This window comes from Syzygium oleosum, unplaced genomic scaffold (assembly GCF_021117445.2).
Source record: "Syzygium oleosum isolate NSW1041296 unplaced genomic scaffold, Sole_v2.1 Sole_v2.02, whole genome shotgun sequence".
NCBI lineage: Eukaryota > Viridiplantae > Streptophyta > Magnoliopsida > Myrtales > Myrtaceae > Syzygium > Syzygium oleosum.
This window is the reverse complement of record NW_026607486.1, coordinates 11,290,064-11,317,172: the sequence shown is the minus strand read 5'-3', so window position 1 is coordinate 11,317,172 and position 27,109 is coordinate 11,290,064. Positions and strand designations below refer to the sequence as shown.

The 27,109-nt window shown below is 41.5% G+C and overlaps 1 protein-coding gene across 1 annotated transcript; it reads left to right on the top strand.

Annotated features, from left to right (window-relative positions):
- Positions 1 to 878: 878 nt before the first annotated feature.
- LOC115681492 (lysine histidine transporter-like 8) lies at positions 879 to 4,681 on the top strand. Its single transcript, XM_030605457.2, has 4 exons — positions 879 to 1,378; positions 2,894 to 3,027; positions 3,278 to 3,717; positions 3,946 to 4,681. Exons 1-4 carry the CDS (start codon positions 1,080 to 1,082, stop codon positions 4,558 to 4,560), a joined length of 1,488 nt encoding a protein of 495 aa, XP_030461317.1. The 5' UTR covers positions 879 to 1,079; the 3' UTR covers positions 4,561 to 4,681.
- The last annotated feature ends 22,428 nt before the right edge of the window (positions 4,682 to 27,109 follow it).

The window sequence follows — 27,109 nt, the reverse complement described above, 5'->3', positions numbered from 1 at the left end:
TCGCTGGACTAAGATGAATTAGAATATGATGTAATTCCCTTTGTCTTCATCTCGAAGCTTAACCAGGGTGGACCTGGACGGCAGCGTCCCCCCAGTGACGTCACGACGCTGACGTCATCCCGTTGTCCGTGACCCGTCCGTTCTAGGCGTTAGGTGGAATTTATTCCACTCTTTTTGGAGGTCCCGAATTTTTTCTAAGGAATCCATTTCTATTGAGAGAGAAAGTTGATATACCGCACTAGTTTGGTCATTTTATGTAAGAAATAAGTAACCATTTTTTGAAAAAATACATTATTAAATAAGAGTTCTAGAGACTGCTTACGATCGTAGACGTAACATAATATACTGAATATCCTCTAAATAGTACGATTTCTTAAGGAAAAAAAAGACCCGTCAAAATAATTATTCGGAGATATTCTCAATAATTGCGTCCGAACGGAAAGATCGATCTTTATGAAATTCGGTACAATAAGATGCGTCGAATCGACGAAATATTTAGATTGCATAATATTCGCCCGGTCACATATTTCACTATTGTGCTTATATGTAAATGACTTTTACGGGGTAAAATGAATCTGGGTCAAATTATACCGCAAAAGAAAATTTGAATTTTAGGTGCATGTATATTTCAATATGCACCTTCCTAGGCAAAAACATGAACCCAAAATTCCAGAGAAAACATCGTGCATCACGCCGTTTAGATTAAGTTGACTCTTGACTATTGGTTAACCTTCCCCCCTCCCCCACAGAGAAAATTGCCTCGAGAAACCTAACCAAGAAAATGAAAAAATCAATAATTTCGTAAAAATTAACAATTCGAAATATATATAATGTCGAACACGCGGAAGTATAAAGTAGGCATCAAGGCCAGTGCTCTCAACTACTGGGTAAGCTGTGTCGTCCTCAAATCTTCTTCTATTCTCTGCTCACAGTTGCGCTGTAAACATCACCATCTTCTTCTCGTGACGATGCATTGCATCATGGTCACAGCTCACCACTGACCTTCTCCCACCAACCCATCTTCTCTCGCCCCCTATAACTGAAGTTCGGGATCTCGGGCCGGAGACATCGAATCCGTCATGGGGGAAGTAGGTGAGATAGTCGATGATGGGTTTTACGGCTTGACTCTTGATGACAATGCCGTCCCGACCAAGGCGGCGCACGTCGCCGTCACCATCACGACCGGCTCCGTCGTGGACGAGGCCACTGCCGAGGCGATGGCCGCCGGTGGCCCTCACGAGGAGAACCCTCAGGACGGGTGGCTCCCGATCACGGAGTCGAGGGGCGGCAGCACCGTGTCCGCGGTGTTCCATGTCCTGTGCTCCGGGATGGGGATCCAGGCGCTCATGCTTCCTGTTGCCTTCGCTTCTCTTGGTTGGTAAGCCAAAGTTATCTCGTCGTCATTAAATTACTTATATTTTCGTAATTCATATGTGACTGGGATTCAGTCATCTCTTGAAATCTTCATCGGGCTGCATGAGATTTGGTCTGTTGCTTGTTAGAGAATTCGGCCGCCCAGACTTCTTGGAAACAGCGCCATGTCACATGATGTGTTTCCCTAATTTCTTGATTTTGCTTAAGTTTAAAGAAAATGACAAAAGAAGAATCTTCGATTTCTTTAGGGGTTTGATAAAAGTTTATTCACTGACTTGCACTCCACGTGGTCCTCGCGTCTACGACGGGTTGGAAACCTAGGGCTTTGATAAATCAACATAAGATGACCAAAAACTTTGGGTGAGTTTCTTCGAAGGTGTGAATTCTCTCCAATTAAAGTGTTCTTGAATTATATGGATATTTTAACTATATGAATTAGAATTTTGTTTTAATTATTAAATTGATGATCTCGCGAAGAATATCTCTTCGATTCCGATGCTTTTCCTCTTCACGTTCTCACCGGCAAAAGATCCAGCTATTAATGAATAAGGCGGAAATTAGAGGCGGAATAATCCTCGACTTCACGGACAATCTTTCTCTTTGCATAGACAATGAACCTAATATTATTTTTAAGAAATAGCATTTTTCGAAATTCACATTCTCATCCGCAAAAGATGCACCCATTTTCAATTTTTAGCATTTTTACCCCCCCCCCCCCCCCCCCCCTTTTTTAATTGGCCGTACTATCCTCAAGTTCACTCGTAAGATCTTTCTCCATGCACCGACTGTGCACCTAATTTTATCTATGAAGAAAAATGAGTGTCTTCAGTAATGGGATCGTGTGATAACAAAAGGTCGATATGCGAGTATTACGACATCCGGATATTACGCTCTTTCCTATTGGCCAACACATCCATGTACTCCACTAAGTTCGTCGGTACCACTCACCAAAAATCTGGATTGCATGTCTTTGTGTTGTCGACATTGTGTGCTGCTAGAATCATACTTGATTTGATTCTCCTCTCCTTTATAATATTAAAACCTCAATGGCCATATTTTCACTATACTATTAACAATCGAATTCTACAACTATAGAACCATTTTCATCAATTTCTTAAAAAGTTCGGAGACTACCCATATCCATTTTCATTATTTTAAGTTCAGACAACAAGATATAGTGATTTTTCCCCGTGAAAAACGGCCACTTCAAAGAAAATTTTGACTTTTTGGGTCTTTTTTATTATTTTTAATTAAAGGTCCAGAAAGACATTTTTGGATCTATTACTTTGCCTATTCTATGACCCATTTTTTCCCATATTCCACGAGAGGTGCCAGGAGGTAGTGGAGAATATCCCGTATATAAGATGATCGTGCTTTAAAAGCGAAACTGCTATTCTTTCCGTTTAATGAACTTGAGTAAAAATGCCTATGTAACTTTTCATTAACCTATACTTGTTAATCTATCGAATTGGTTATTATTAATTATTGTCTCATTATTATTTTCTTCTTAATTTTGAAGGGTATGGGGAATCCTAATTCTATCCTTAGGATTTCTGTGGCAACTCTACACCATATGGGCTCTTGTGCAGCTCCATGAATTGGTTCCTGGAACCCGCTACAGCAGATTCCTCCACCTCTCTATTGCTGCCTTCGGTATGCCGCTATATATTTAAAATATTTTTTATCACGTTAATTAATTACAATAAAAAAAGAAGAAAGATTAGTATTTCCAAAAGTTCAATTTTATCGTGGGAGTTTAAGAATCGTTAGCGTAATTCCACTCTGACGTTGTTTTAATTTTTGGGTCCATTTGCTTGTATTTCTTTCACGATTATTATTCATAATTAGGCAAATTAATGTATCAATAATTAAATTTAACGGTATCTTCAAAATAAAATTTCAGGACCCAGGTTGGGAAAATTGCTTGCCATATTCCCCGTGATGTACCTATCGGGGGGCACGTGTGTGATGGAGATCATCACCGGAGGTCGGGCCATGGAGCTTCTCTTCAAGACCATGTGCGGCGGAGATGGCACTGCGTGTAGCGCCAAGCCACCCAACGGCGTGGAGTGGTTCTTGCTATTCACATTCATAGCCATCGTCATAGCACAACGGCCGAATCTGCATTCCATAGCTAAGGTCTCACTATTCGGAGCCATCACAGCCGTCAGTTACGGCGCCCTGATTTGGATTCTGTCTGTTGCCAAGGGTAGGCCCGCGGGCATCTCCTACAAGCCGTTGATTGAGGCAAAGTCGGACGCGGCGAGAATCGGTGGGGTTTTGAATGCTATCGGGATCATTGCCTTGTCTTTTAGAGGTCACAACCTCGTGCTTGAAATTCAGGTAAAATGGCTTAACTTTTCTTTTGTCTAACTTCTTTGCTTTTCAATGACGATGTGAGGAATCCATACTGTCCTTGCTTGCATCATTTGCAATGGATAAAACTTGGGAATCTCTAGAGAGCTCTCTCCCCTAGAACCGGGTGAATTCGGGCGCATCGCGATTGGGGTTTCAAATCCTACACTTGATTCAGCAATGATGACTTTCTTGTGTGCCCATTTTGTGATGTAGGGAACATTGCCTTCAACCCCAAAATGCCTTTCCAAAAGGCTTATGTGGAGAGCTGTGATCATCTCCTACTCACTTATCGCTCTCTGCTTATACTCTTTAGCCATTGGTGGGTTTTGGGCCTATGGAAGCAAAATACCAAATGGTGGACTCTACATTGCTTTCCCCCAATTCCATGGCCAAGACACACCGAAGCTTGTGATGGGCCTAATCTACCTACTCGTAGCGGCCAACTGCCTCAGCACATTCCAGATCTACGCCATGCCGGTCTTCGACAACCTGGAGCTCCGGTACACCAGCATTAGGGACCGCCGCTGCTCTCGGCGGGCCCGCACATCCCTGAGGGTCTTCTTTGGCTGCCTAGCCTTCTTCGTGGCGGTGGCTCTCCCCTTTCTAGGGAGCCTGGCCCCGCTGATTGGGGGGATGACTTCCACACTAACGTTTGTGTTACCGTGCTTCATGTGGCTGGCGATCAAGCGGCCTCGTCGCAGGAGCGGCATGTGGTGGCTCAACGTTGGGCTAGGGTGGCTCGGCGTGGTGTTGTGGGTGGTGATGGTGGTTGCAGCGATCTGGGTATTAGTTGATAGAGGGATTAATGCTAACTTCTTCCATCCTTAAGAGTGACTTGGAAAAATATAAAACAAATTGTGTCTCTATGAAGAATTCAAGCCAAGAAAACTTGGACTTGTCAAAAGAAAATGTGAGACAAAATATTAATGCAGAAGAGTTTATACCAATACGATCGTCGGTGCATTGTAAAATATTAAGTAGCCTTTATGAGACTTTTTTTTTGTCTTACTCTAACTCTCAACTTACACTTAGATTTTTATCCTGCCTCTTTGCAGAGCGTGGGAGTCGAAACCCACATCTGAAATTAAATATCCCTATCCCTAGCCCCTCATAAGAAGGTAAGGAATCGAATTCTCCACCTTCTCCTTATCAAGTAGGAAGGGTGGAGATTGAGTCGGGTAATTATCCTGACATATATCCCAACCCTTTTTATGGTAATTATGAAGAATTGTGTGACATTGCAGCGAGGACATGCACTTTTTATTTGTGATGGACTATTTTTAAAAGGGTATGGCACCAAAAATTAATGGAATTAGAGTTGTATGTTGTGTTTTTACATTTCTTAATTTTAGATTTCAAACAATTATGGAAAAAACTATACGTGAAAAATTTACCTACCAACAGTTAAGCATTGTGAGTTTCAGCAGTTTCAGAGTGTTAATAAAGGGCAAAAGGACACCAGAAGTGCCATAAGTTGTGTACGGCGGACACTTTGGTGCCATAATTTTTTTTCGGAACATTTTGGTGCAAACTTTTTTGAAAAACGATCACTTTAGTGCCAATGCTGACATGGCTTGCCGGAAATCCTACGTGGCGCTGACATGGCTTGCTGGAGAGATCTATGGCTCGCCGGAGAGGTCCAGTCAGCATTAAAAATAAAAAACGACGCCGTTTAGTCCGCTGGCATGTACTTTTTTAGAAAAATAAAATTTAAATTATATTTAAAAAATAATAAATAAATAAAAGGAAAATACCACCAAAAATCTCAAATTATGACACTTGTAATAATTTACCCTGAACTTTTTTTTTTACACGAAAAACCCCAAACTATACCATTTGTGACAAGTTTACTCTGAACCTTTTTTTGTGATACTAAAAGCCCCAAATTATACTCATTGTGATACATTTACCTCACAACACTTTAACCCAAGGGTATTTTCGTCTTTTTCCTTTTTTTGATTTTTTCTTTCTTTCTTCTCCGGCGAGGGCAACCCTTGTCGGCGTTGGGCGAGACTGCCCTCGCCAGCGTCGGGCGAGGGTCGCCCTCGCCTGAGTCGGGCGTGGGCAACCCTCGCCCGCCCAGGCGTGGGCTTCCCTCGCTCGACGCCGGCGAGGGCAACCCTCGCCAGATCGGGCGAGGACAAGCCTCGCCGGCCCCTGGCTGGGAGAGGGGAAGCAGCAGGCGAGGGCTTGCTGCCGCCCTACCACCGCCGGCTGGGCGAGGGCTTCCGTCGCCCGACTCAGGCGAGGGCAGCCCTCGCTTGGGCTGGCGAGGGGCGGCCTCGCCTGTCGCCGGCGAGGGTCGCCTCGCCCAGATCTAGCGAGGCCGCCCCTCGCTGGCCATGGGCAAGGCCACCCTCGCCCAGCCCTTCACGGGCTTCGCTGGTGGCCGGGCCGGCCACCGGCAACAGGCCGATGAGGGGAGAAAAGAAAAAAAAAAGAAAAGAAAGGAAAAATGAAAGAAGAGGAAAAAAAAAGGAAAAAAATTATTTAAAATAAAAAATGCTGACTATACACGCTAGAAAAAAATTATTTAAAATAAAAAATGCTGACTATACACGCTGACTCATCCTCCGGCGAGCCACGTCGGCGTCAAAAATTAATAAAAAATGCCACGTCGAATTTCCGGCCAAATTGGCACTTAAGTGATCTCTTTTCCTCCGACTTGGCACCAAAGTGTTCCAAAAAAAAGTTATGGCACCAAAGTGTCATCCGTACACAACTAATGGCACTTGTAATGTCCTTTTGCCGTTAATAAAGGTCAAAATATGCATGCAATGCATGATTTAGTCAAAATAAATGTTCATCAAGATAAGGAGGAACAATTTGCATATAATTAATCGAATCATGTTCAACTTACCTATAGCAGTGCTTTTAGAAAATTTACTTTTGAAGCTACAACCATCCTAATAGAATTTAGGGCCTAAGGATGGTGTGGAGAATATATATGGCTGATGGGAGCATATTTGTCTATTTTCTTTATTATTTTATGTATTGCGGTAATAAGGATGATATTGTAATTTGACATCTTGATTTTATTATAAATAGATAGATTGGAGTCACATCGATCTAACCAAGCATTTAGTTCAGTTTTTCTTTCAACGTGATATCAAAGCAAGGGCTAAACTGAAACCTTAACCCTAACCAATCTCATCTCTGCACAGTCCATCTTCTCTCTCTCTCTCTCTCTCTCTCTCTCTCTCTCTCTCTCTCTCTCTCTCTCTCTCTCTCTCCTCATCTTCACACTTTCTCACCGCAATTCCTTCACACCTTCTTATTTTGCTTTCTTTCACAGTGTAGGGCAACACTAATGAGGTAATTCTTTGAATCTAATGGCTACCCCAAATCTCACCTCTATAAGATAAACTAAAGTTTCTTTGCAGTCTCCGATAGGTGGTTCGACCTCCTTTGCGATTTTTGGGATATTGTTTGAGATTGTTTCTACCTTGCTGCTAGCCTACAATTATCTCGTCTCCGAAGACCAAAGCACTGCATTTTGTGGACCACCATTTTCCTTGGAAAAATTGAATTTTGCCTTCCCTTGATATGATTTGGCTGATCTTTGGAGGACAAATTTAGCCTACTAAAGAAGGATTTCAAACTTTTTCTTTTGGCCTTTTTTTTGGCAAGTTTTGGCTGTTTGATTGCTCCTCTAGTACTTTTCGAGTAGATTTCTACGACACATTGTCTAAAGATCCAATTGTGCACTCGACACCAACAGGCAACGGCCATACATATTATCTTAGTTTTGCTACAATCTCTGTGAAGCTTGATGGGACGAATTATTTGATATGGTCTTGATCTGCATTCTTGATTATTGCATGCCCTGGGCTTACGGGACTTATCAATGGCACTTCTGTGAAGCAGGATACATCAGGTAATACTCAGGACAAATGGATCTCAATGACTCTTTGGTAATGCCTTTTTTGCTTAACTCAATGCAGCCACATATTGCAAAAGGATATTTGTTTCTTGATACTGTGGCACAGATTTGGTCGACTGTAAGGGATACTTATGGTCAATGCACAGGTGTATGAACTTAGAAAATAGGTTCATGACACCACTCATAAGAAAATGACTATATCTCAATATTATGTTGAGCTTCGGAGTTTGTGGCAAGAGTTATATCATTATGCCAATTACCACCCAACCAATCTGCATATAAGAGGCAAGTGGATAAGATCAGAGTTTATGATTTTTTGGCAGAATTGAATGTTGAATATGATCAGATACATATTCAAGTCCTTAGTCGGTCTCCATTCCCTACTCTGGAACAATGCTACGCCCTAGTTCACTCTAAAGAAAGCCATAGGACAGCAATGCTCCATCTGTCAATTGTGGATCGATTTGCTCTACAAACCAGTGTTGGTACTATTGCCAAATCTGATTCATCCTCTCGATATGATGATACCTCTAAGGAGGTTGTGAAGTGTGAGCATTGTCATAGGTCATATCATATTAAGGCTACCTGCTAAAAGTTATATGGAAAACCTGCAAATTTGGAGGTAAAAAGGGTACAAAGAAAGGCAAAATACAAGGCAAACCATACTGAAATTGTTTCTGCTGCTCCTACTACTTATATCAGTTTATTCCATAAAGAACTTCAGGCAAACTCACGATTGCCAACTGATATAAGTATAATTGCAAATCTGCAATTATAGTATAATTGCATGGGACCGGTGGTGGCAAACTCAAATCAGTTGCATAGACTTGGCTCGCACACCAAGCAAAATTCGGTCAAGCTGAAAGACACTGTGGCCGAAAATTGGAAGGCAAGACGGGCCTAATTTGAGCTTAATTTGATTATAATTCAACCCATATTACAAGTTGGCCTTTGGTTATTAGAGCCCATTACATTGAAAAATGGGCTCAATTTAAGCTCGTGATAGTAAGATAAATCTAGGTTAATGCTATATATACATACTTATGCCTCTTAATCCAGAGGTTGCAATCACAATTCATAATACACACGAGCGAAACACATGAGGCATTGAGAGAAAAGGGAGAGACAAAGACATGCGAAGCCTCTTGCAGCCGAGCCCCTCTCCGCCACCACCCCTGTACCTCCAACCGTTGTCGTCACCTCCCTCATGGCCAAACCTGTGGCCGTGAGCTAGTGCCGCTAATTCCTTCGCTAACCTGCTGAGCCGAACCTTGACAATCGCTGATATTCCTGCGACGTGAGCTTCTGCGACCTTCGACGCTGCCTTACTTCTCCCGCGATGCCATCTACTGCTGTTGTCGCGCTTCCTGCCGGAGTTGCTACTGTCTCGGCCTGCTGCCCCATGCAGTGACAACATGGCTGCTACTCGTCAGCCAATCCCCCGAGCCACCTCTTCACCAACGAGCCCCTGCCGTCGCTGAGCTGACCCGTGACTAGAAGTGGTAAATGGGTCAAGAATCCATGTATTAAAACATATCTAATTATTGTGGGTTATAAGTGGGTTGGGTTTAGCTTTAAAAATAGACTGGGTCATTAATGGGTTGCTTATTAACTTAATGGGTATTAAATGGGTCATAAATGGGTTACCCAATAAGCTTAAGTGAAATTTTCAATGTTTTTTAATTTTCTGATTTTTTTAATTTTTATATTCTTTATATTATTTTTCTTTTCCTTTTTTTCTTTTCCTTTTTCCTTTTTTCTTTTTCTTTTTTCTTCTTCCCCCACCGATGGCCGGCCACTGGTGAGCCTCAAGCCTCGCCGATCTAGCGAGACTCGACCTCGCCGGCCTCAAGCGAGCTCAAGCTCACCGATTCTGGCGAGCCTCGAGCCTCGAGCCTCAAGCATTGCTGATCCGGCGAGCTCGAGTCTCGCTAGATCGACTAGGCTCAAGGCCGCCAATGGCCGACGAGGCCTCAGCCTCACCAGAATGGCAAGCCCAAGCTTCGCCGGCCACTGGCGAGCCCGTCCCTCTCCTGTGGCCGGTGTTGACACAAGATTTTTAGCCCATTTTTTAAATTTTCATAAAAAAAAATCACAAAATTAGGATTAGGAACCTTGGCCAAGCTTAGGAACTTATTCTAAACCAAAAATATTTTTTAGAATTTTTCTGAATTTTTACTTAATTTCTTTAAGCCAAAATAAGTTAAAAAACCAAGAAAAATAACAAATGAAATCAAAAAATTCCATAAAAAAATATCCATTAGTCTTATTTTAAATCCAATTTCATTAATACAGCATCAATTTTAGAAAATTTCAATTGGAAATATGTTTTTCCCAAAATCGGGTAAAATCAAGCTCAAATTGAACCAAAAATTCAATTGAGTCATTTCTAGTCATTTCTAGGCCATAGTGTCTTCACAATGTCACATTCCAAATTTTGGCCCACTTAGTATTTATGAAATGCATAATTTCAATAACGCACTTGTAGTAAATCTCGCCCAGACTTGATCATTCTTGGAATACTAACCATTAGGGAAATGCTGATTAGGGATTTAGATTTGTGCGACCATAGAACTTGATCATGGACTGACTTTCGACCATAAGGATTGTCGAGGTGATATTTTGGGCTAATATAGACCGATCTAAGGATGGTCATGGATCGATTTGCCAATGCCGTATAATTGGATCGCGGGTGATTCCGCCTCGCCAGAATACGAAATTTGCGAACGATCTCAAACCTATTCCAAACGATCGCGTTCTTTAAAACTAGAGATTGATGCTCGCAATTATATAACAATCGAGGTCGCCATGGCTCAAGTGAACTTAAACGTGGCTCGATTTAGTATCGACCACGGGTCGAATATACGAATTTTCCCGAAAGCCACCCGTTAGTTTGAGATAAGCTCAAGTTGCGTTATTTTGAGTTAGTCATTAATTAGAGACCGAGTTTGGGTATCGAAAATTTTGAAAGTCATGACAAAGTAATTGGACGACGTTGTTATTAGCGTGGTTAGCCTCGAATTTGTCCGGATTCGTTAGAAAATTGAAATTTTGACAGGAAGTGAAAAATGACTGTTTTTCCCCTGGGACTTTGTTAAGGCCAAGTATAAAATGAGAAGGGCATTTTGGACATTTCATCCCCAATTTAGAAATAAAAAATTTTGGAAAATTTTGCCCCTACCCTTTTTATTCAATTCCTATTTTACCCTTGGATATTTTTTGTGGGGATCGATTTGGGCTGTTGATTTTAAGATAAGATTGAATCGTGGCCATCGGATGGAAAGTAGAGAGGAGGGTAGGATGGTAATTTTACCTTGGGTAGACTTTGACTAGCCTATTTATTTCTTTTTCTCTCTCTTTCTCTCTCTCCCTCTCATTTCTCACGCCTACCTCTCTCTCCCCCACCTCCCGGCCGAGTCCCCCTCTCCCTCACCTCTTGGTCAGCCCCTCCTCTCCTTCTTGCCTTGCGTGCACGGCCAAGCAAGGCCGGTCGCCGCTCACCCGGCCACCGTCCGCCGTTCAGCCACCATGCGTTGCCGCCGCCGCCGCTCGCCGCTCGCCGGAGCTGCTGCCTTGCCGAGGCCTTTGCTGCTGCTTGCTGAGCTTTTCTTGCTTAGATTAAAGGCAAGTTTCTCTCTAAACTTTCATTAGGGTGATGGGTTGTGGATGGATTGGTTTAGGAGTTGATTGAGGTGATTATAGGTAGATTAAAGGAGAGCTTGATCTTTCATTGTGTTCTTGGATATCCTTGTGGCTGTTGGATGGTAGTTTGAGCATTGTAGAGTGAGTTTTGTGGGTTGAAATTGGGTGGATATCAACTCAGGCTCGGATCTTTGAAATTTGAGGTGAATTTCTTATTCGCGGTTACTGTACCCTCTCGGTTTACTATTTTTGTGAAGACTCTTGGGGGCCAAATATTGGGTGGTGTTCTTCATGAAAGTTGTTCCTAACATCTTGAAGTTCAACATATTTTAAATTTGGAATTTTTGGAGGCCATTTGGGTGACATGAAAACCCATTTTCAGAACGTCTTAAAATTGCCCGGAACACTGTTCATCCCGACCTTCTTGTCTTTCCAAATTTTTATAAAATTTTTCAGATTTATTTTCAATAAAATTCCTTCACAAAAGTTGTTGACGACTTTCCTTTCTATGACATATAAAAATTTCAAATATTTTCAAGGTGATTCGGGTATTGAAAGAAATGTATTTTGAGGACAAAACAGTTTGTTAGAGCGAACTGATTCTGGTCTAATTTCGAGTGACAAAAAGACACGATTACAGATTAAACTGGGTTTCGTGTTCTGCATAAGAAATGTTTATCAAGATGTTTTTTTTATGATATATCCAAAATTTAGAATTTTTGGAGTTCGTTTACTATTTATTTTGAAAGGATTTTGGTTACTGTGTAATCTGCCTAGATTTACCCCGATTCTATGGATGTTCATTTTTATGAGTGGAATGGTGGGGCTGTCGAGGTTGAATAGTTGCTACCCTCGTGACTGGAATTGATGCTTGAATATGTGTTGTATGCGTTGATTCGAGGGCGGTTGGTGATTACCTAATTGTGACCGTTTGCGTGGAAGGGAATGTGGCTAATTCGGCGTGTGTGCGTGGATTGATTTGGTCTTGTGGCTTAATGGTGCTTATGTACGTGTGAATTTATGTTGAATACTCGGTGTCCATGTTGATTGATGTTGTTGAGACCGAGGATGATTTGGTTGTGATCATGTGTTGTGATTGAGTTAACATGCATTATGTGAGCATGGGGTGTGATTAACACGCGAAGTGAATGCATTGCATGGCATGAGTGATCACTAAAAGCCCTGAGGCGTTTTACTCGGGGTACAGATAAAAATATGGTGTGCAGTGTGCTCGTGTGATCACATAATCCCTGAGGCGTTTTACGCGGGGAATTGAACCAGTCCTGAGGCGTGTTACGCGGGACAATGCCCGGTTTTACCGGAAGACCGCCAACTTGATGCGTTTTTACGCGGATTGTGCCGTAAAAAGGAGATGGTGTTGCGCCTGAGGCGTGTTACGCGGGCTAGAGACGCTGAGCCTGAGGCGTTTTGACGCGAGCTATAGAAGTGTTGTTCAACCTGATGCGTGTTACGCGGGTTGTGTTGTAAAAAGGGAGATGGTGTTGCGCCTGAGGCGTGTTCGTTTACGCGAGCTAGAGACACTGAGCCTGAGGCGTTTTGACGCGGGCTAAAGAAGTGTTGTTAGATCTGAGGCATGTTTACGCGGGTCATGAATAATCTGGGTACGTGTGATGCATAGTGCTTGATTATGGGGTAAAAACTGCTAGGCATGGTATGGGACGTGTCCAAGTGGGTTTTGCCTTATAATCGAGGCACGCGCGACTGTGATGCATTGATGCATGTGAATTCTTATTACATGCTTTGGTTATATGATATGGTTGATGCATCATTGTGGCATATATATGTGTCTAAGCCAAGTAAGAATGCCTGTGATTGTATTAGGATACGTTTATTTCAGTAGACTTGTATGTGTAGGACGATCCGGAGGCAACGTATTCTCCTAAACGAGGTTTAGGGAGCTCGTATTCTCCTAAACGAGGTTTAGGGAGCTTACTTGCTGAGTTATCTCACCCCTCGTAGTTAAACATTTTCAGGTTTGAGGTGACGAATAGGCGTCACGTAAGGATCGAAAATCAGGGGTGATAAGGGCGTAGGATGAACTTTCCGCTTTTGGATGCCTTGCTATAGAGGAGTTTAGGTTAACCCGATCCTTCTGTATGTGTGGTTGGTGGCAAGTCGCCCTCAGGTTGGGCTTGTAAATTGTACCGAACTTGGGTTAACAATGTGTTTATGAAAGTTGTTTTGTTGATGTGTATTCCTGCTGTCTCCTTGGCTGCCCCGAGTTATATGTGATGTTGATAGGGTGTTATAGTTCGCTTCCGCATGCGTATGATCGTTAGTGAATCGATCGCGTCGGCGATGCGTCATGGGACATCGCACTCTTAACGACCGTCGTGGGATGTTCGCGTGCTCGCCGGGTTCGGGGTGTGACATCCCCGTTGATTTGGTATCAGAGTAAGGTCAACTCGATCCAAGATGGTCGAAGCCTGGAGTGATAAGGAGCGATGACTTTGGGATAGATAGTTAGGGAGACCTTAGCAAGTCATAGGAGTGAGTCACGCTACACATGCCTCCAGACTGTTTGTTGTGATTTTTGGGTGAATTGAGTGTCCTAACAATTGAGTTGCAGGTGCATCTGGACCTGAGGTAAGTACACGCACCCTGCTGATTATGATCCTGTGTTACTTGTAATTGATTGCTTGCTAAGTGAATTATTGTGGTAATTCACTGCCTAGGACTAGACTGGTATAGTTGGCCTAGGTCTCTAATTCCTTAGTGGAATTATAGCAAGTAGGTGAGTGATAGAAACCTGTAAGAATGAGCTTGAGAGGTAGGGGTACAAGGGGCCAATCAAGTTCTGAGGGGCAAGCAGCAATGGACTCGCGAGTGGATAGGGTCGTGAGGACACTTGAGGAAATTGGTAATCTTATGGGTAGGCAGGCTCAGGAGCGAGCTACCACTATAGCTCCGGCTGTTAAGGCTGCTGCAGCCGCTACTAATAGTAATAATGAAAATCATGATTAAGGACAAGGAAATGCGAATAGACAGATGTATTAGTTGGTTGAGCAGTTTTTAAAGTTGAAGCCCCTTAAGTTTGATGGAAAAGGTGATCCTGAGATTCCGTCACTTTCGGTAGAGGAATTGGAAAACGACTTTTGAGGTATTAGGGTGCATGGATGAGGAGAATGTGACCCTAGCAGTAAACTAGCTACAAGGAAATGCAAGTGATTAGTGGAAAGCCACCAGAGGAAGAGTGTTCCCTGCTGGTACCGCTCAGATTTGGATTGTGTTTGTTGAGGCCTTCAAAGGCAAGTACTTCCTCGAGAGTGCATGAGAACGGAAGTTGGCTGAATTTATGAGGTTCCATCAAGGACAGATGACAGTGGACCAGTATGAAGCTAAGTTTGCTAGGTTATCCAAGTTTGCCCCAAAGATGGTGAAGGACCCATTGGATAGGGTCCAGAGGTTCCGAGATGGATTGAAGTCGGACCTCCGTAGTCAGATGATATTGCTGAATATGTGGGACTATAATGAGATTTATGAACGGGCCTAAGCAATTGAACATGATGTGATAGAAAGGGCTACCGCTTTTGTGATTGGTGATAGGGAAGAAAGGATAAACCTAGCAGTCCTGGCTATGTATGATTTTGATGTGATTGTGGGTATGGATTGGTTAGTTAAGCAGAAAGCTGTAATGGATTGTAGTAGCAGGGTGATCCAATTTAATCCGGTTAGACATCCTAGATTCGAATTTGCGGGAAATCGAGGAGGAATCTCGATCCCTTGGATTTTGTCACTGGAAGTGACTAAGTTATTGGACGAAGGGTGCCAAGGATTTCTAGCGGCAGTAGTTGATTTGACAATTGAGGAGCCTAGGCTAGAGGACATAGTCGTGGTGTGCAATTTTCCCGATATCTTTCCTCAGGAATTACCGGGTTTGCCACCTGAAAGAGAAGTAAAGTTTGTAATCGAGTTGGCACCTGGGACAGAGCCAATCTCGAAAGCACCCTATAGGATGTCACTGTCTGAATTAAAGGAATTGAAGGTTTAGATACAAGAATTGTTAGGTAAAGGTTTCATTCGTCCAAGTGCGTCTCCATGGGGAGCGCCAATGTTGTTTGTAAGGAAGAAAGATGGGTCGTTGAGATTGTGTATCGATTATAGGCAGTTGAATCAAGTGACTATCAAGAATAAGTATCCCCTGCCAAGGATAGATGATTTGTTTGATCAGTTACAAGGGGCTTCGGTATTTTCTAAGATTGATTTGAGGACGGGATATCATCAGTTGAGGATTAGGAAGGAGGACATATCGAAAACGGCATTCAGGACGAGATATGGGCATTATGAGTTTACAGTAATGCCGTTTGGGTTGACTAATGCCCCTTCTGCCTTTATGGACTTGATGAATCGCGTGTTTAAGGAATTCTTGGATTAGTTTGTTATAGTTTTTATAGACGATATATTGGTGTACTCGAAGAGCCTGGAGGAGCATGAGTTCCATCTGAGTAAAGTTTTGCAGACTTTAAGAGAAAATGCACTGTATGCCAAGTTTAGTAAGTGCAAATTCTAGCTCAGTCCAGTGGCATTCCTTGGACATGTGATATCGGGGGATGGAATTTCAGTGGATCCGGCAAAGATTGAAGCGGTGATGAAGTGGCCAAGACCGACGACGGTAACTGAGGTTCGAAGCTTCTTGGGGTTGGCAGGATACTATAGACATTTTGTGGAAGGATTTTCGGCTATTGCGATGCCATTGACACGTTTGTTAAAGAAAGAAACGAAGTTTGAGTGAACTGACAAGTGTGAAAGGAGTTTCCAGGAATTAAAGTATAGGCTAACGACGGCGCCAGTGTTGACTATTCCGTCAGGATCTGGAGATTTTGAAATCTATAGTGATGCGTCGTTAAAAGGATTAGGATGCGTGCTGATGCAACATGGTCGAGTAGTGGCATACGCATCGAGGCAATTGAGTCCGCATGAGTTGAATGACCTGACGCATGATTTGGAATTGGCCGCAATCATTTTCGCCCTTAAGATTTGGAGACATTACTTGTGTGGGGAAAGATTTCAAATATATACGGATCATCAAAGTCTCAAGTATTTATTTTCTCAAAAGTAGTTAAACATGAGACAGCGTCGTTGGATGGAATTATTTAAGGACTACGATTGTGATATTTTATATCACCCCGGAAAGGCTAACCGGGTAGAGGATGCATTGAGTCGAAAGTCGAGCATCACGCACATGTTGGTCAAAGAATGGATATTATTGGAAGGAGTAAGAGACTCGGAGTTTAAGTTCGAAATAGGTCAAGTCTCGAATTTGCTCGCCACATTAAGAATTGAACCGGAAATTCAAACTAAGATCAAGGCCTTACAATCTACGGACCAAGAGATTCAGAAGATTCTAGATATGGACGCTACTAAGAGAAAACCGGATTTCCAAGTATCCGAGGACGGGATCTTGAAATTTCGTGGACGATTGTGCGTGCCTGACGATGCGGAACTTAAAGAAGAAATTTTGTCGGAAGCGCATTGTAGTAATTATAGTATCCATCCGGGGAGTACGAAAATGTATCAGAACTTGAGACGGTACTATTGGTGGAATGGCATGAAGGTGGGCATAGCTAAGCACGTAGCTAAGTGTTTGACCTGCCAGCAGGTAAAAGTGCAACATTGTAAGCCCGGACGATTGTTACGACCTTTGGAAATTCCAGAATGGAAATGGGAGCACGTTACTATGGATTTTGTAATGGGATTACCAAGGAGCCAAAAGGGCCATGATTCCATTTGGGTGATTGTTGATATATTGACAAAGTCAGCGCACTTCTTGGCAGTGCGAAAAGACTTCGTATTGGATCGGTATGCCGCATTGTATGTACAATAGATAGTTCGTTTGCATGGAGTGCCAGTGACGATTACTTCGGATCGTGATCCCGAGTTTACCGCCAACTTTTGGAAAAGTCTGCAGACGGCATTAGGGTCAAAGCTGCAGTTTAGTACAGCTTACCATCCACAAACGGATGGCCAGTCTGAGAGGACAATTCAGACTCTAGAAGATATGCTTCGGGCATGTGTATTGGATTTTCAAGGCAAGTGGGAAGAACAATTACCCTTAGTAGAATTCGCATACAATAATAGTTTTTAGCAGAGTATCGGAATGGCGCCATTTGAAGCGCTGTATAGCAGAGCATGTAGGACGCCCGTATGTTGAGACGAAGTTGGAGAAAGGAGTATAACCGGGCCAGAATTAGTTCAAGAGTAAGTTGAGGCGATTAAGATCATCCATGAATGGTTGAAAACAACGTAAAGCCGTCAAAAGAGTTATGCAGACAAAAGGCGAAGACCTTTGGAATTTCAAGTAGGAGATCACGTATTCCTCAAGGTATTGCCAATGAAAGGATTGTCCCAATTTGGTAGGAAGGGAAAATTGAGTCCGAGATTTGTGGGACCTTTTGAAGTGTTGGAAAAGATTGGAGATTTAGCGTATCGACTCGCCTTACCGCCAAACTTATCTCAGGTGCACAATGTATTCCACGTGTCGATGTTGAGGAAGTATGAACCGGATCCAGCTCATGTACTGAATTATGAGGAGATAGAAGTAGATGACAAAGTGTCGTACGTGGAAAGACCGGTGCGGATCGAGGATAGAAAGGAACAAGTCTTAAGGAGCAAGACAATCCCGCTGGTCAAGGTGATTTGGGAACATCACGGGACCGAAGGCGCTACTTGGGAAAGCGAGGAGCTAATGAGACGTCATTACCCCCAGTTGTTTGAGTAATTTGATTTTGATTGTAAATTTCAAAAATGAAATTTTTATAAGAGGGGAAGAGTTGTGACATTCCAAATTTTGGCCCACTTGGTATTTATGAAATGCATAATTTCAATAACGCACTTGTAGTAAATCTCGCCTAGACTTGATCACTCTTAGGATACTAACCATTAGGGAAAGGCTGATTAGGGATTTAGATTCGCGCGACCATAGAACTTGATCATGGACTGACTTTCGACTATAAGGATTGTCGAGGTGATATTTTGGGCTAATATAGACCGATCTAAGGATGGTCATGGATCGATTTGCCAATGTCGTATAATTGGATCGCGGGTGATTCCGCCTCGCCAGAATACGAAATTTGCGAACAATCTCAAACCTATTCCAAACGATCGCGTTCTTTAGAACTAGTGATTGATGCTCGCAATTATATAACAATCGAGGTCGCCATGGCTCAAGTGAACTTAAACGTGGCTCGATTTAGTATCGACCACGGGTCGAATATACAAATTTTCCCGAAAGCCACCCGTTAGTTTGAGATACGTTCAAGTTGCGTTATTTTGAGTTAGTCATTAATTAGAGACCAAGTTTGGGTATCGAAAATTTTGAAAGTCATGACAGAGTAATTAGACGACGTTGTTATTAGCGTGGTTAGCCTCGGATTTGTCCAGATTCGTCAGAAAATTGAAATTTTGACAAGAAGTGAAAAATGACTGTTTTGCCCTTGGGACTTTGTTAAGGCCAAGTATAAAATGAGAAGGGCATTTTGGACATTTCACCCCCACTTTAGAAATAAAAAATTTTGGACAATTTTGCCCCTACCCTTTTTGTTCAATTCCTATTTTACCCTTGGATATTTTTGGTGGGGATCGATCTGGGCCGTTGATTTTAAGATAAGATTGAATTGTGGCCGTCGGATGAAAGTAGAGAGGAGGGTAGGATGGTAATTTTACCTTGGGTAGATTTTGACTAGCCTATTTATTTCTTTTTCTCTCTCTTTCTCTCTCTCCCTCTCATTTCTCACGCCTACCTCTCTCTTCCCCTCCTCCCGGCCGAGTCCCCCTCTCCCTCACCTCTTGGCCAGCCCCTCCTCTCCTTCTTGCCTTGCGCGCACGGCCAAGCAAGGCCGGTCGCCGCTCGCCCGGCCACTGTCCGCCGTTCAGCCACCGTGCGTTGCCGCCGTCGCCGCTCGCCGGAGCTGCTACCTTGCCGAGGCCTTTGCTGCTGCATGCTGGGCTTTTCATGCTTAGATTAAAGGTAAGTTTCTCTCTAAACTTTGATTAGGGTGATGGGTTGTGGATGGATTGGTTTAGGGGTTGATTGAGGTGATTATAGGTTGATTAGAGGAGAGCTTGATCTTTCATTGTGTTCTTGGATATTCTTGTGGCTGTTGGATTGTAGTTTGAGCATTGTGGAGTGAGTTTTGTGGGTTGAAATTGGGTGGATATCAACTGAGGCTCGGATCTTTGAAATTTGAGGTGAATTTCTGATTCGCGGTTACTGTACCCTCCCGGTTTATTATTTTTGTGGAGACTCTTGGGGGCCGAATATTGGGTGGTGTTCTTCATGAAAGTTGTTCCTAACATTTTGAAGTTCAACATATTTTAAATTTGGAATTTTTGGAGGCCATTTGGGTCGCATGAAAACCCATTTTCAGACCGTCTTAAAACTGCCCGGAACACTGTTCATCCCGACCTTCTTGTCTTTCCGAATTTTTATAAAATTTTCCAGATCTATTTTCAATAAAATTCCTTCATAAAAGTTGTTGACGACTTTCCTTTCTATGACATATAAAAATTTCAAAGCTTTTCAAGGTGATTCGGGTATTGAAAGAAATGTATTTTGAGGACAAAACAGTTTGTTAGAGCGAACTGATTCTGGTCTGATTTCAAGTGATAAAAAGACACGGTTACAGATTGAACTGAGTTTCGTGTTCTGCATAAGAAATGTTTATCAAGATGTTTTTTTATGATATATCCAAAATTTAGAATTTTTGAAGTTTGTTTACTATTTATTTTGAAAGGATTTTGGTTACTGTATAATCTGCCTAGATTTACCCCGATTCTATGGATGTTCATTTTTATGAGCGGAATGGTTGGGGTGTCGAGGTTGAATAGTTGCTACCCTCGTGACTGGAATTGATGCTTGAATATGTGTTGTATGCGTTGATTCGAGAGCGGTTGGTGATTACCTAATTGTGACCGTGTGCGTGGAAGGGAATGTGGCTAATTCGGCGTGTGTGCGTGGATTGATTTGGTCTTGTGGCTTAATGGTGCTTATGTACGTGTGAATTGATGTTGAATACTCGGTGTCCATGTTGATTGATGTTGTTGAGACCGAGGATGATTTGGTGGTGATCATGTGTTGTGATTGAGTTAACATGCATTATGTGAGCATGTGGTGTGATTAACACACGAAGTGAATGCATTGCATGGCATGAGTGATCACTAAAAGCCCTGAGGCGTTTTACGCGGGGTACAAATAAAAATATGGTGTGCAGTGTGCTCGTGTGATCACATAATCCCTGAGGCATTTTACGCGGGGAATTGAACCAGTCCTGAGGCATGTTACGCGGGACAATGCCCGGTTTTACCGGAAGACCGCCAACCTGATGCATTTTTACACGGGTTGTGTCGTAAAAAGGAGATGGTGTTGCGCCTGAGGCGTGTTACGCAGGCTAGAGACACTAAGCCTGAGGCGTTTTGACGCGAGCTATAGAAGTGTTACGTGTGATGCATAGTGCTTGATTATGGGGTAAAAACTGCTAGGTATGGTATGGGGCGTGCCCAAGTGGGTTTTGCCTTATAATCGAGGCACGTGCGACTGTGATGCATTGATGCATGTGAATTCTTATTACATGCTTTGGTTATGTGATATGGTTGATGCATCATTGTGTCATATATGTGTGTCTAAGCCAGGTAAGAATGCTTGTGATTGTATTATGGCACGTTTATTTCAGTAGACTTGTATGTTTAGGACGATCCGGAGGCAACGTATTCTTCTAAACGAGGTTTAGGGAGCTTACTTGCTGAGTTATCTCATCCCCCGTGGTTAAACATTTTCAGGTTTAGGGTGACGAATAAACGTCACATAAGGATAGGAGATCAGGGGTGATAAGGGCATGGGATGAACTTTCCACTTTTGGATGCCTTGCTATAGAGGAGTTTAGGTTAACCCAATCCTTCTGTATGTGTGGTTGGTGGCAAGTTGCCCTCAGGTTGGGCTTGTAAATTGTACTGAACTTGGGTTAACAGTATGTTTATGAAAGTTGTTTTGTTGATGTGTATTCCTGCTGTCTCCTTGGCTGTCCCGAGTTATATGTGATGTTGATAGGGTGTTATAGTTCGCTTCCGCATGCGTATGATCGTTAGTGAATCGATTGGGTCGGCGATGCGTCCTGGACATCGCACTCTTAAAGACCGTCGTGGGATGTTCGCGTGCTCGATGGGTTCAGGGTGTGACACACAACAAATGATTCTGAGACTTTTAATTGGATATTGGTCAGTCCAATTGCACATTTTGTCAAAGGAATTAAAAAGCCCCCAAAAAATCAATTAAAAATTAGGGATTTTAAGGCCAAATTGGGGATCTTGATCAATTTGAAATTGTCGAGCCAAGAGACCATCATTTCTAGGGTTAATCAGTCATGGAAAATCCAATTTTGGCATCAATTTTTCCTAATCAAGTCATCTAGATACATAATTGAACAAAAACCTAGTGATCCGAATTCGAAATTTGGGAATTTTGGGCTTAATTGTGATGAAAATTAGGACAAATTTCATATTTGGGTGCAAAATGTGTTGAGGAATCCAATTTTGGGGTTAAAATTGAAAAATAGGGTTAAAATCGGGTTGAATTTGTAAATTTAGACCAACCCGGGTCTGTCGGATCGACCTGACCCGACTCGAGTCAGTCTCCTTCTTTACCCGACTCACCCAAAAGATATGAGAAACATAAAAAAATATCTCCGGCCTGCCTCTTCACCGCCTTATCGGGGCCAAATGAGCACGTGAAAATCAAGTTTACCAGCTAGAGAATCTCCAGCTGGTATCGGAGATTCGTTATAACCGATTTGGAGGTCGGTGGTAACGATTTTTGGGCGGGAAATCAGGACTAGAGAAGAAAGAAAATACGTGATCCTGCGCAGAGAAGGTGTTCGACGATATTCTAGAGAGAGGGAGAGAGAGAGAGAGAGAGAAAGATATGGAGAGAAAGAGAGGAAAATCCAAAGAGAGAGAAAGGAGTGAAGATCCCCTGATCGAGTGATCGGCGCCGGTTGATTGAACGGCGCTGGCAAATCGATCATCTAGGAAGGATCTCCTCCTTAGGCGACCAGTGCAAATCTAGTCGCAAAGCTCTAAAAATCGACCTCGGCTGATCGATCCAGAGGTGCTCTGGCGAAGCTAAGACCACTAGCTTGGAGTCCAAGTGTCGAGGAAGAGCTCCACGATCGCCAGTTGCTTCGGAAACTCTAATCGATCCTTCATTGAAGCAGGTAAAGTTCAGTCATGTTCACAGTTTTACAAAATTCCAGATTCTGTGTTTGAGCTTTACTGTGCTTGATCGTGTAAATTTTTTTTTTATGATTTTGAGTTTCTTAATGCTCAAAACTTGATTCTGATCACGATATTGGTTGTTTGTTGCATTTTGGGCCATTAAATCTGCATAAACCGAGTCGGTCGTCCCTTAGATCACCTCGCCGAAGTAGCCCTCACTTCACGGGAGCATCCCTGACAGTCAACCACCCTCTCAAGTCAGTTTTCCTTGCATTCATATTGTTCTATTGTTGATTCAATCGCCAAAAAATGGCTAGGGCGAATTGTTTGATTGTCTTAAAGCTAGAAAAGGTAGTATTGATAAGTTTTAAGTTAGAACTTTATGGATCAATTTTCACCGACCGGCGGTGATTCGATGCTGAACCGACTATGATGGATAACTAGAGGATGATGAACACTCAATGCATAACCTAAAAAACATGAATAAAGGTCGTCGGAAGCTCACCGGAATCTGGTCTAAAGTCATAGCCTTGAGAATGTTGAACAAAAGATTATGCACACCATGTGCTCGGCGAAATGCCGAAGTGAGAAACACCAAGAACGACACCGTTTCGGTGCTGTGCCCACCAGAGCGATGGCTGGCGCCGGTGCCGGCCGGTCCAACCAAGTTGGATCGATCTGAACCAGATCAACCCGGTTTGGTCTCCGGCGGGAAAATTAAAAATTTTAAAAATTTTCTGAAAATTCTAAAATAATCAGAAAAATATAAAAATATAAAAAAAATTAGAAAATTTTGAAAATTTTGAAAAAATAAAACAAAATCGAAAATTCAATAAAATTTTGAGAAAATCCAAAATTTTCAGAAATTCAGAAAATTGAAAGAAAATTGGAAATTTTCTGAAAATTTCATAAAAATCTAAAAAATTCGGAAAATCAAATAAAAAATGTGAAAATTTCAGAAAAATAAAAAATAAAAAATCTCAAAATCCCATAAAAAATTCAAAAATTTTTAGAAAATCAAGAAAAAGTTCTGGGGAAAAGAAATTCTAAAAAAAAATTCAAAAATTCACAGAATGACTCAAAAACCCTATGGCCAACCTTTGTAAGTGAAATTATAATTTTTTGAAGTGCCTAAATGGTATTTTCAGGAATGCCTTGGTTTAGGAGTCGAAAGGGGTTTTTATCCCTAAAAAACCCTAAAACAACACAAATCATTGAATGAACAAGCCTTTAGGGCTTTACTAGGGTTTGGGTATTTTGAATTGTTCTTGTTTTTAGAGACAATTTAGGATTGCTTTGCTTGATTGCAATTGATCGTGTTGTTAATGATGATTGATTGATTTTTCATGATTAGAATTGTTAGAATTAGTGGATAGACCTCGGAAACCTGTGTGACACGTTAGACACATCGTATCGTTTTAGGTACCGAAAGGGTGCTAGAGATCTCAATTCGGGATCATTAGCGTAACCACGTCCTCTTACTCAGAATCTCTGATTCGCATAATCGTGGTATTTCTTCCGTACCCCGATTATGTTTTTAGTCAACCTACCAATAATGACTAATGGCGACTCCAAATCGAAAATTTAGATTGAATAGATAAATAAAAATTACAACTTGCTGTCACGTGAGGTATGGTCTGGGAGAGGTTCCCGTTTGTCTAGCGATGGGATGTTTGTGAGACGTTTGGGCGAAATATTCGTATCGGACCCTAATAACTCATTCAAGGACAGTTTCCCCATTCGTGACAAATGGAAATACCTCCTTAGCATGCCAAAAGTGCGGCACGACCGCCGGCCGCCGGCGGGGGGAAGAAGAAAAAAGAAAAAAATGAAAAAATGAAAAAAAAGGAAAAGAAAAAAGAAAAATAATTAAAATATGATTTTTTAAAAATAAAAATAAAAATATTAAAATGAATGCATAGAGGAAAATATGATTTTTCATACCAAACGGCGGAAAATATTTTCTAATTCATTTCCAGGTTTCAGCCAAATATTGGAAAACATTGTCATTTTCCTAAAAACATTTTCCAGAAATATTATATTTTCTGCAAAACAAACAGAGCCTTAATTTTTTGTAAAAGATTTGTATTGCATGAAGATGTTTTAACAATACAATTTTTTAAAATAATTATCAAAAATAAGCTTTCCTAGATTTAGTTAAAAGGGTCGGGTCGGGTATGGCTCAAGATTTTTACCTTGCAATAAATGGGTTATAAAAGGGTTAAATGGGTCAAGTTAGATCGGACCATTTATGACTCGACCCTCCCGTTTAGCAGGTTTACCCGTGACACTCGCCACTGCCCTCCGACGCGAGCTACTGCTTCCCTCGACATCCCCGATGCTGCCACTACTTCTCCGACTCAACTGCTGCTTCCCGTGATGCCTATGGTCGTTGTCTGAGTCCCTACTGCACCGCCCGACGATGATCCCGCTTACTGCTATCTGACCGAGCATCATTGTCGCCACTCCTAACTCGCCACGCCGGATCGAGGAGCTTCTTTGACAAGCCGTTGCTTCTTTGACAAGCCGTTGCCTTGTCTTTTCTTATTTGTAGGTTTCAGGCTCAGTATTCACCGTCAAACTACCATCGTCGAGTCACTGCGAGTGCCGTCAACACTGTCAATCCACCACCGTCAATCATCCCGTGATTCACAATCCCGATTCAGAGTTGAGTTTGAATTTGAAAGTTAGCCGCAAATTAGATAAGAATATTATCCAATGTCGTTTTGAATATTTAAATTCCTAATGTGGATGATATTATCATATTCTACGGAATCCTTCGATATATTTGAATAATTATGCATATTCGTAAGATTTAAAAATCACCCCAAGTTAAGAATTTCCTAACTTGACAACATGCTTGGATGACAATCCAATCTCTAACTATGAGATATGATACTCGTCGACAAAGAAGATTTTTCATTCTATCCATAATTATTTGGGTACGATAATTGATTTTATATTGTTTCCAAATTAAACGAGAAACCTCCCATCATTATCCATAACCATTTGGATATAATCGTTGGTTTATATTGTTTTTCCACATTTAAAAAGATAAAGCAAATCTTGCGGATTGCGAGGATTGATTCGATGGTGGTTTTTATCTCTTATTTGATTTGGTTCTTTAAAAGAAAATCTCAAAAGGATTAGGTAGGATTTGAATTGATTTTTTTTGGATAATCTTGCATGATTAGAGTATAACTATATAACTTTCTTTCAATAGAATAGAATAATTTAGATTTGCTCGAAAGATATGATGATTATTCTAATTTAAATTAGGATTTAACGTGAATTACTTCCTTGTTTAAGTTAGATATTATCTTAATCTTGATAGTTTATTTGGGGTAATTTTAAATTTTAAATTTTCATAAAGAAAAAAAATCACTTTAGAATAGGTTAGGTTATCTTTTCTAGGATAGATTTCATGTTTAATTTAGGTTATTTATTTATTCCGAATTTTATAAAAAGAAATACCAGAAACATTGCTTTAGAATAGGATAATTAGCTTTCCTTGGTTTAAAATTGCATGTTTAATTAATTAGTGTTTTTAATTACGAATTTTAATAGAAAATACTAAAAATACTTCATATGCTCGTCATCATAGTTAGGTCATTTAATCACATGTCATATAGCTTGCGTATGAGGTTTATTTAGTCGCATGTCATATTTTGCACGTCATTGCATATATGTTAGTTTTCATTTAACCAAGAGAAAACCAAAACATACATTAAGTGAAATTGCATGTTAATTAGAACCATATTAGGATTGTTGATATGATTTTCTAGCTAACATTGCAGATGCTTATATTGCTTCGAGGTAAGTAATTCTCCCTATCTTGCGATTTATTTAATGCTTTGATTATTGAGTGTTAATTTGGTGGTTTGTGCACTCGCATGAGCACCTCGCATTTTAGGAAGTAATAAAATCAATCCAAGCTACCAGCTCAAACATTTTCATGGAAAGAAAAGGTATGGAAAGGGCGTTAGAGTAATATAGCATAACCAAGTCCCCGTACTTATAATCTCTAGTTCATAAGAATAAAGTATATTTCCTTTTACTTTATTTGGATTTCTAATTGACCCGCCGTAAACTGATTAGTGGCGATTCCTAATTGAAAATCATTTGCATATTAAGAACTTGAACCGTAAATTGCAATTTGATATGGGCTTGAGAGAGGCCGAGTTAGATCTAAACTTAATAATCCATTAATCGAAACCTTAGATGGTGCACCCCGAGGTAAGGTCATGACAGGGGGTTTAATACATCAGTTGTTTCCAACCCATGGATCATTGATATAGGGGCTTTCTTCTAGTCTTTTTCATCAACACACCCCTACTTCTAGCAAAGACAAAGTCCACGGAGTTAATGGAACCCTTCTTCCATTGCTGGAAGAGGGTCTATCTACTGTTCCTTCACTCTTCTCGTCTTTTGTTTTACATATTTCATCATTCTCTTCTAATCTCATTTCTGTTTGTAGTCTGACTCGAGACTTAAACTGTAAAGTAACATTTTTTCCTTCTTATTGTGTTCTTCAGGATCTAATAATGGAAAAGGAGATTGGATATGGTGGAGTGGATGGTAGTCTTTATCCGTTTGAGTGTAGTGGGGTTTCTACTTCTACTTCGT

Coding starts and splice junctions, on each gene's coding strand:
- LOC115681492 (XM_030605457.2), top strand. CDS start 1,080: ATGGGGGAAGTAGGTGAGATAGTCGATGATGGGTTTTACGGCTTGACT. Junction 1,379..2,893: donor GCCTTCGCTTCTCTTGGTTG/GTAAGCCAAAGT, acceptor TTAATTTTGAAG/GGTATGGGGAATCCTAATTC. Junction 3,718..3,945: donor ACCTCGTGCTTGAAATTCAG/GTAAAATGGCTT, acceptor TTTGTGATGTAG/GGAACATTGCCTTCAACCCC.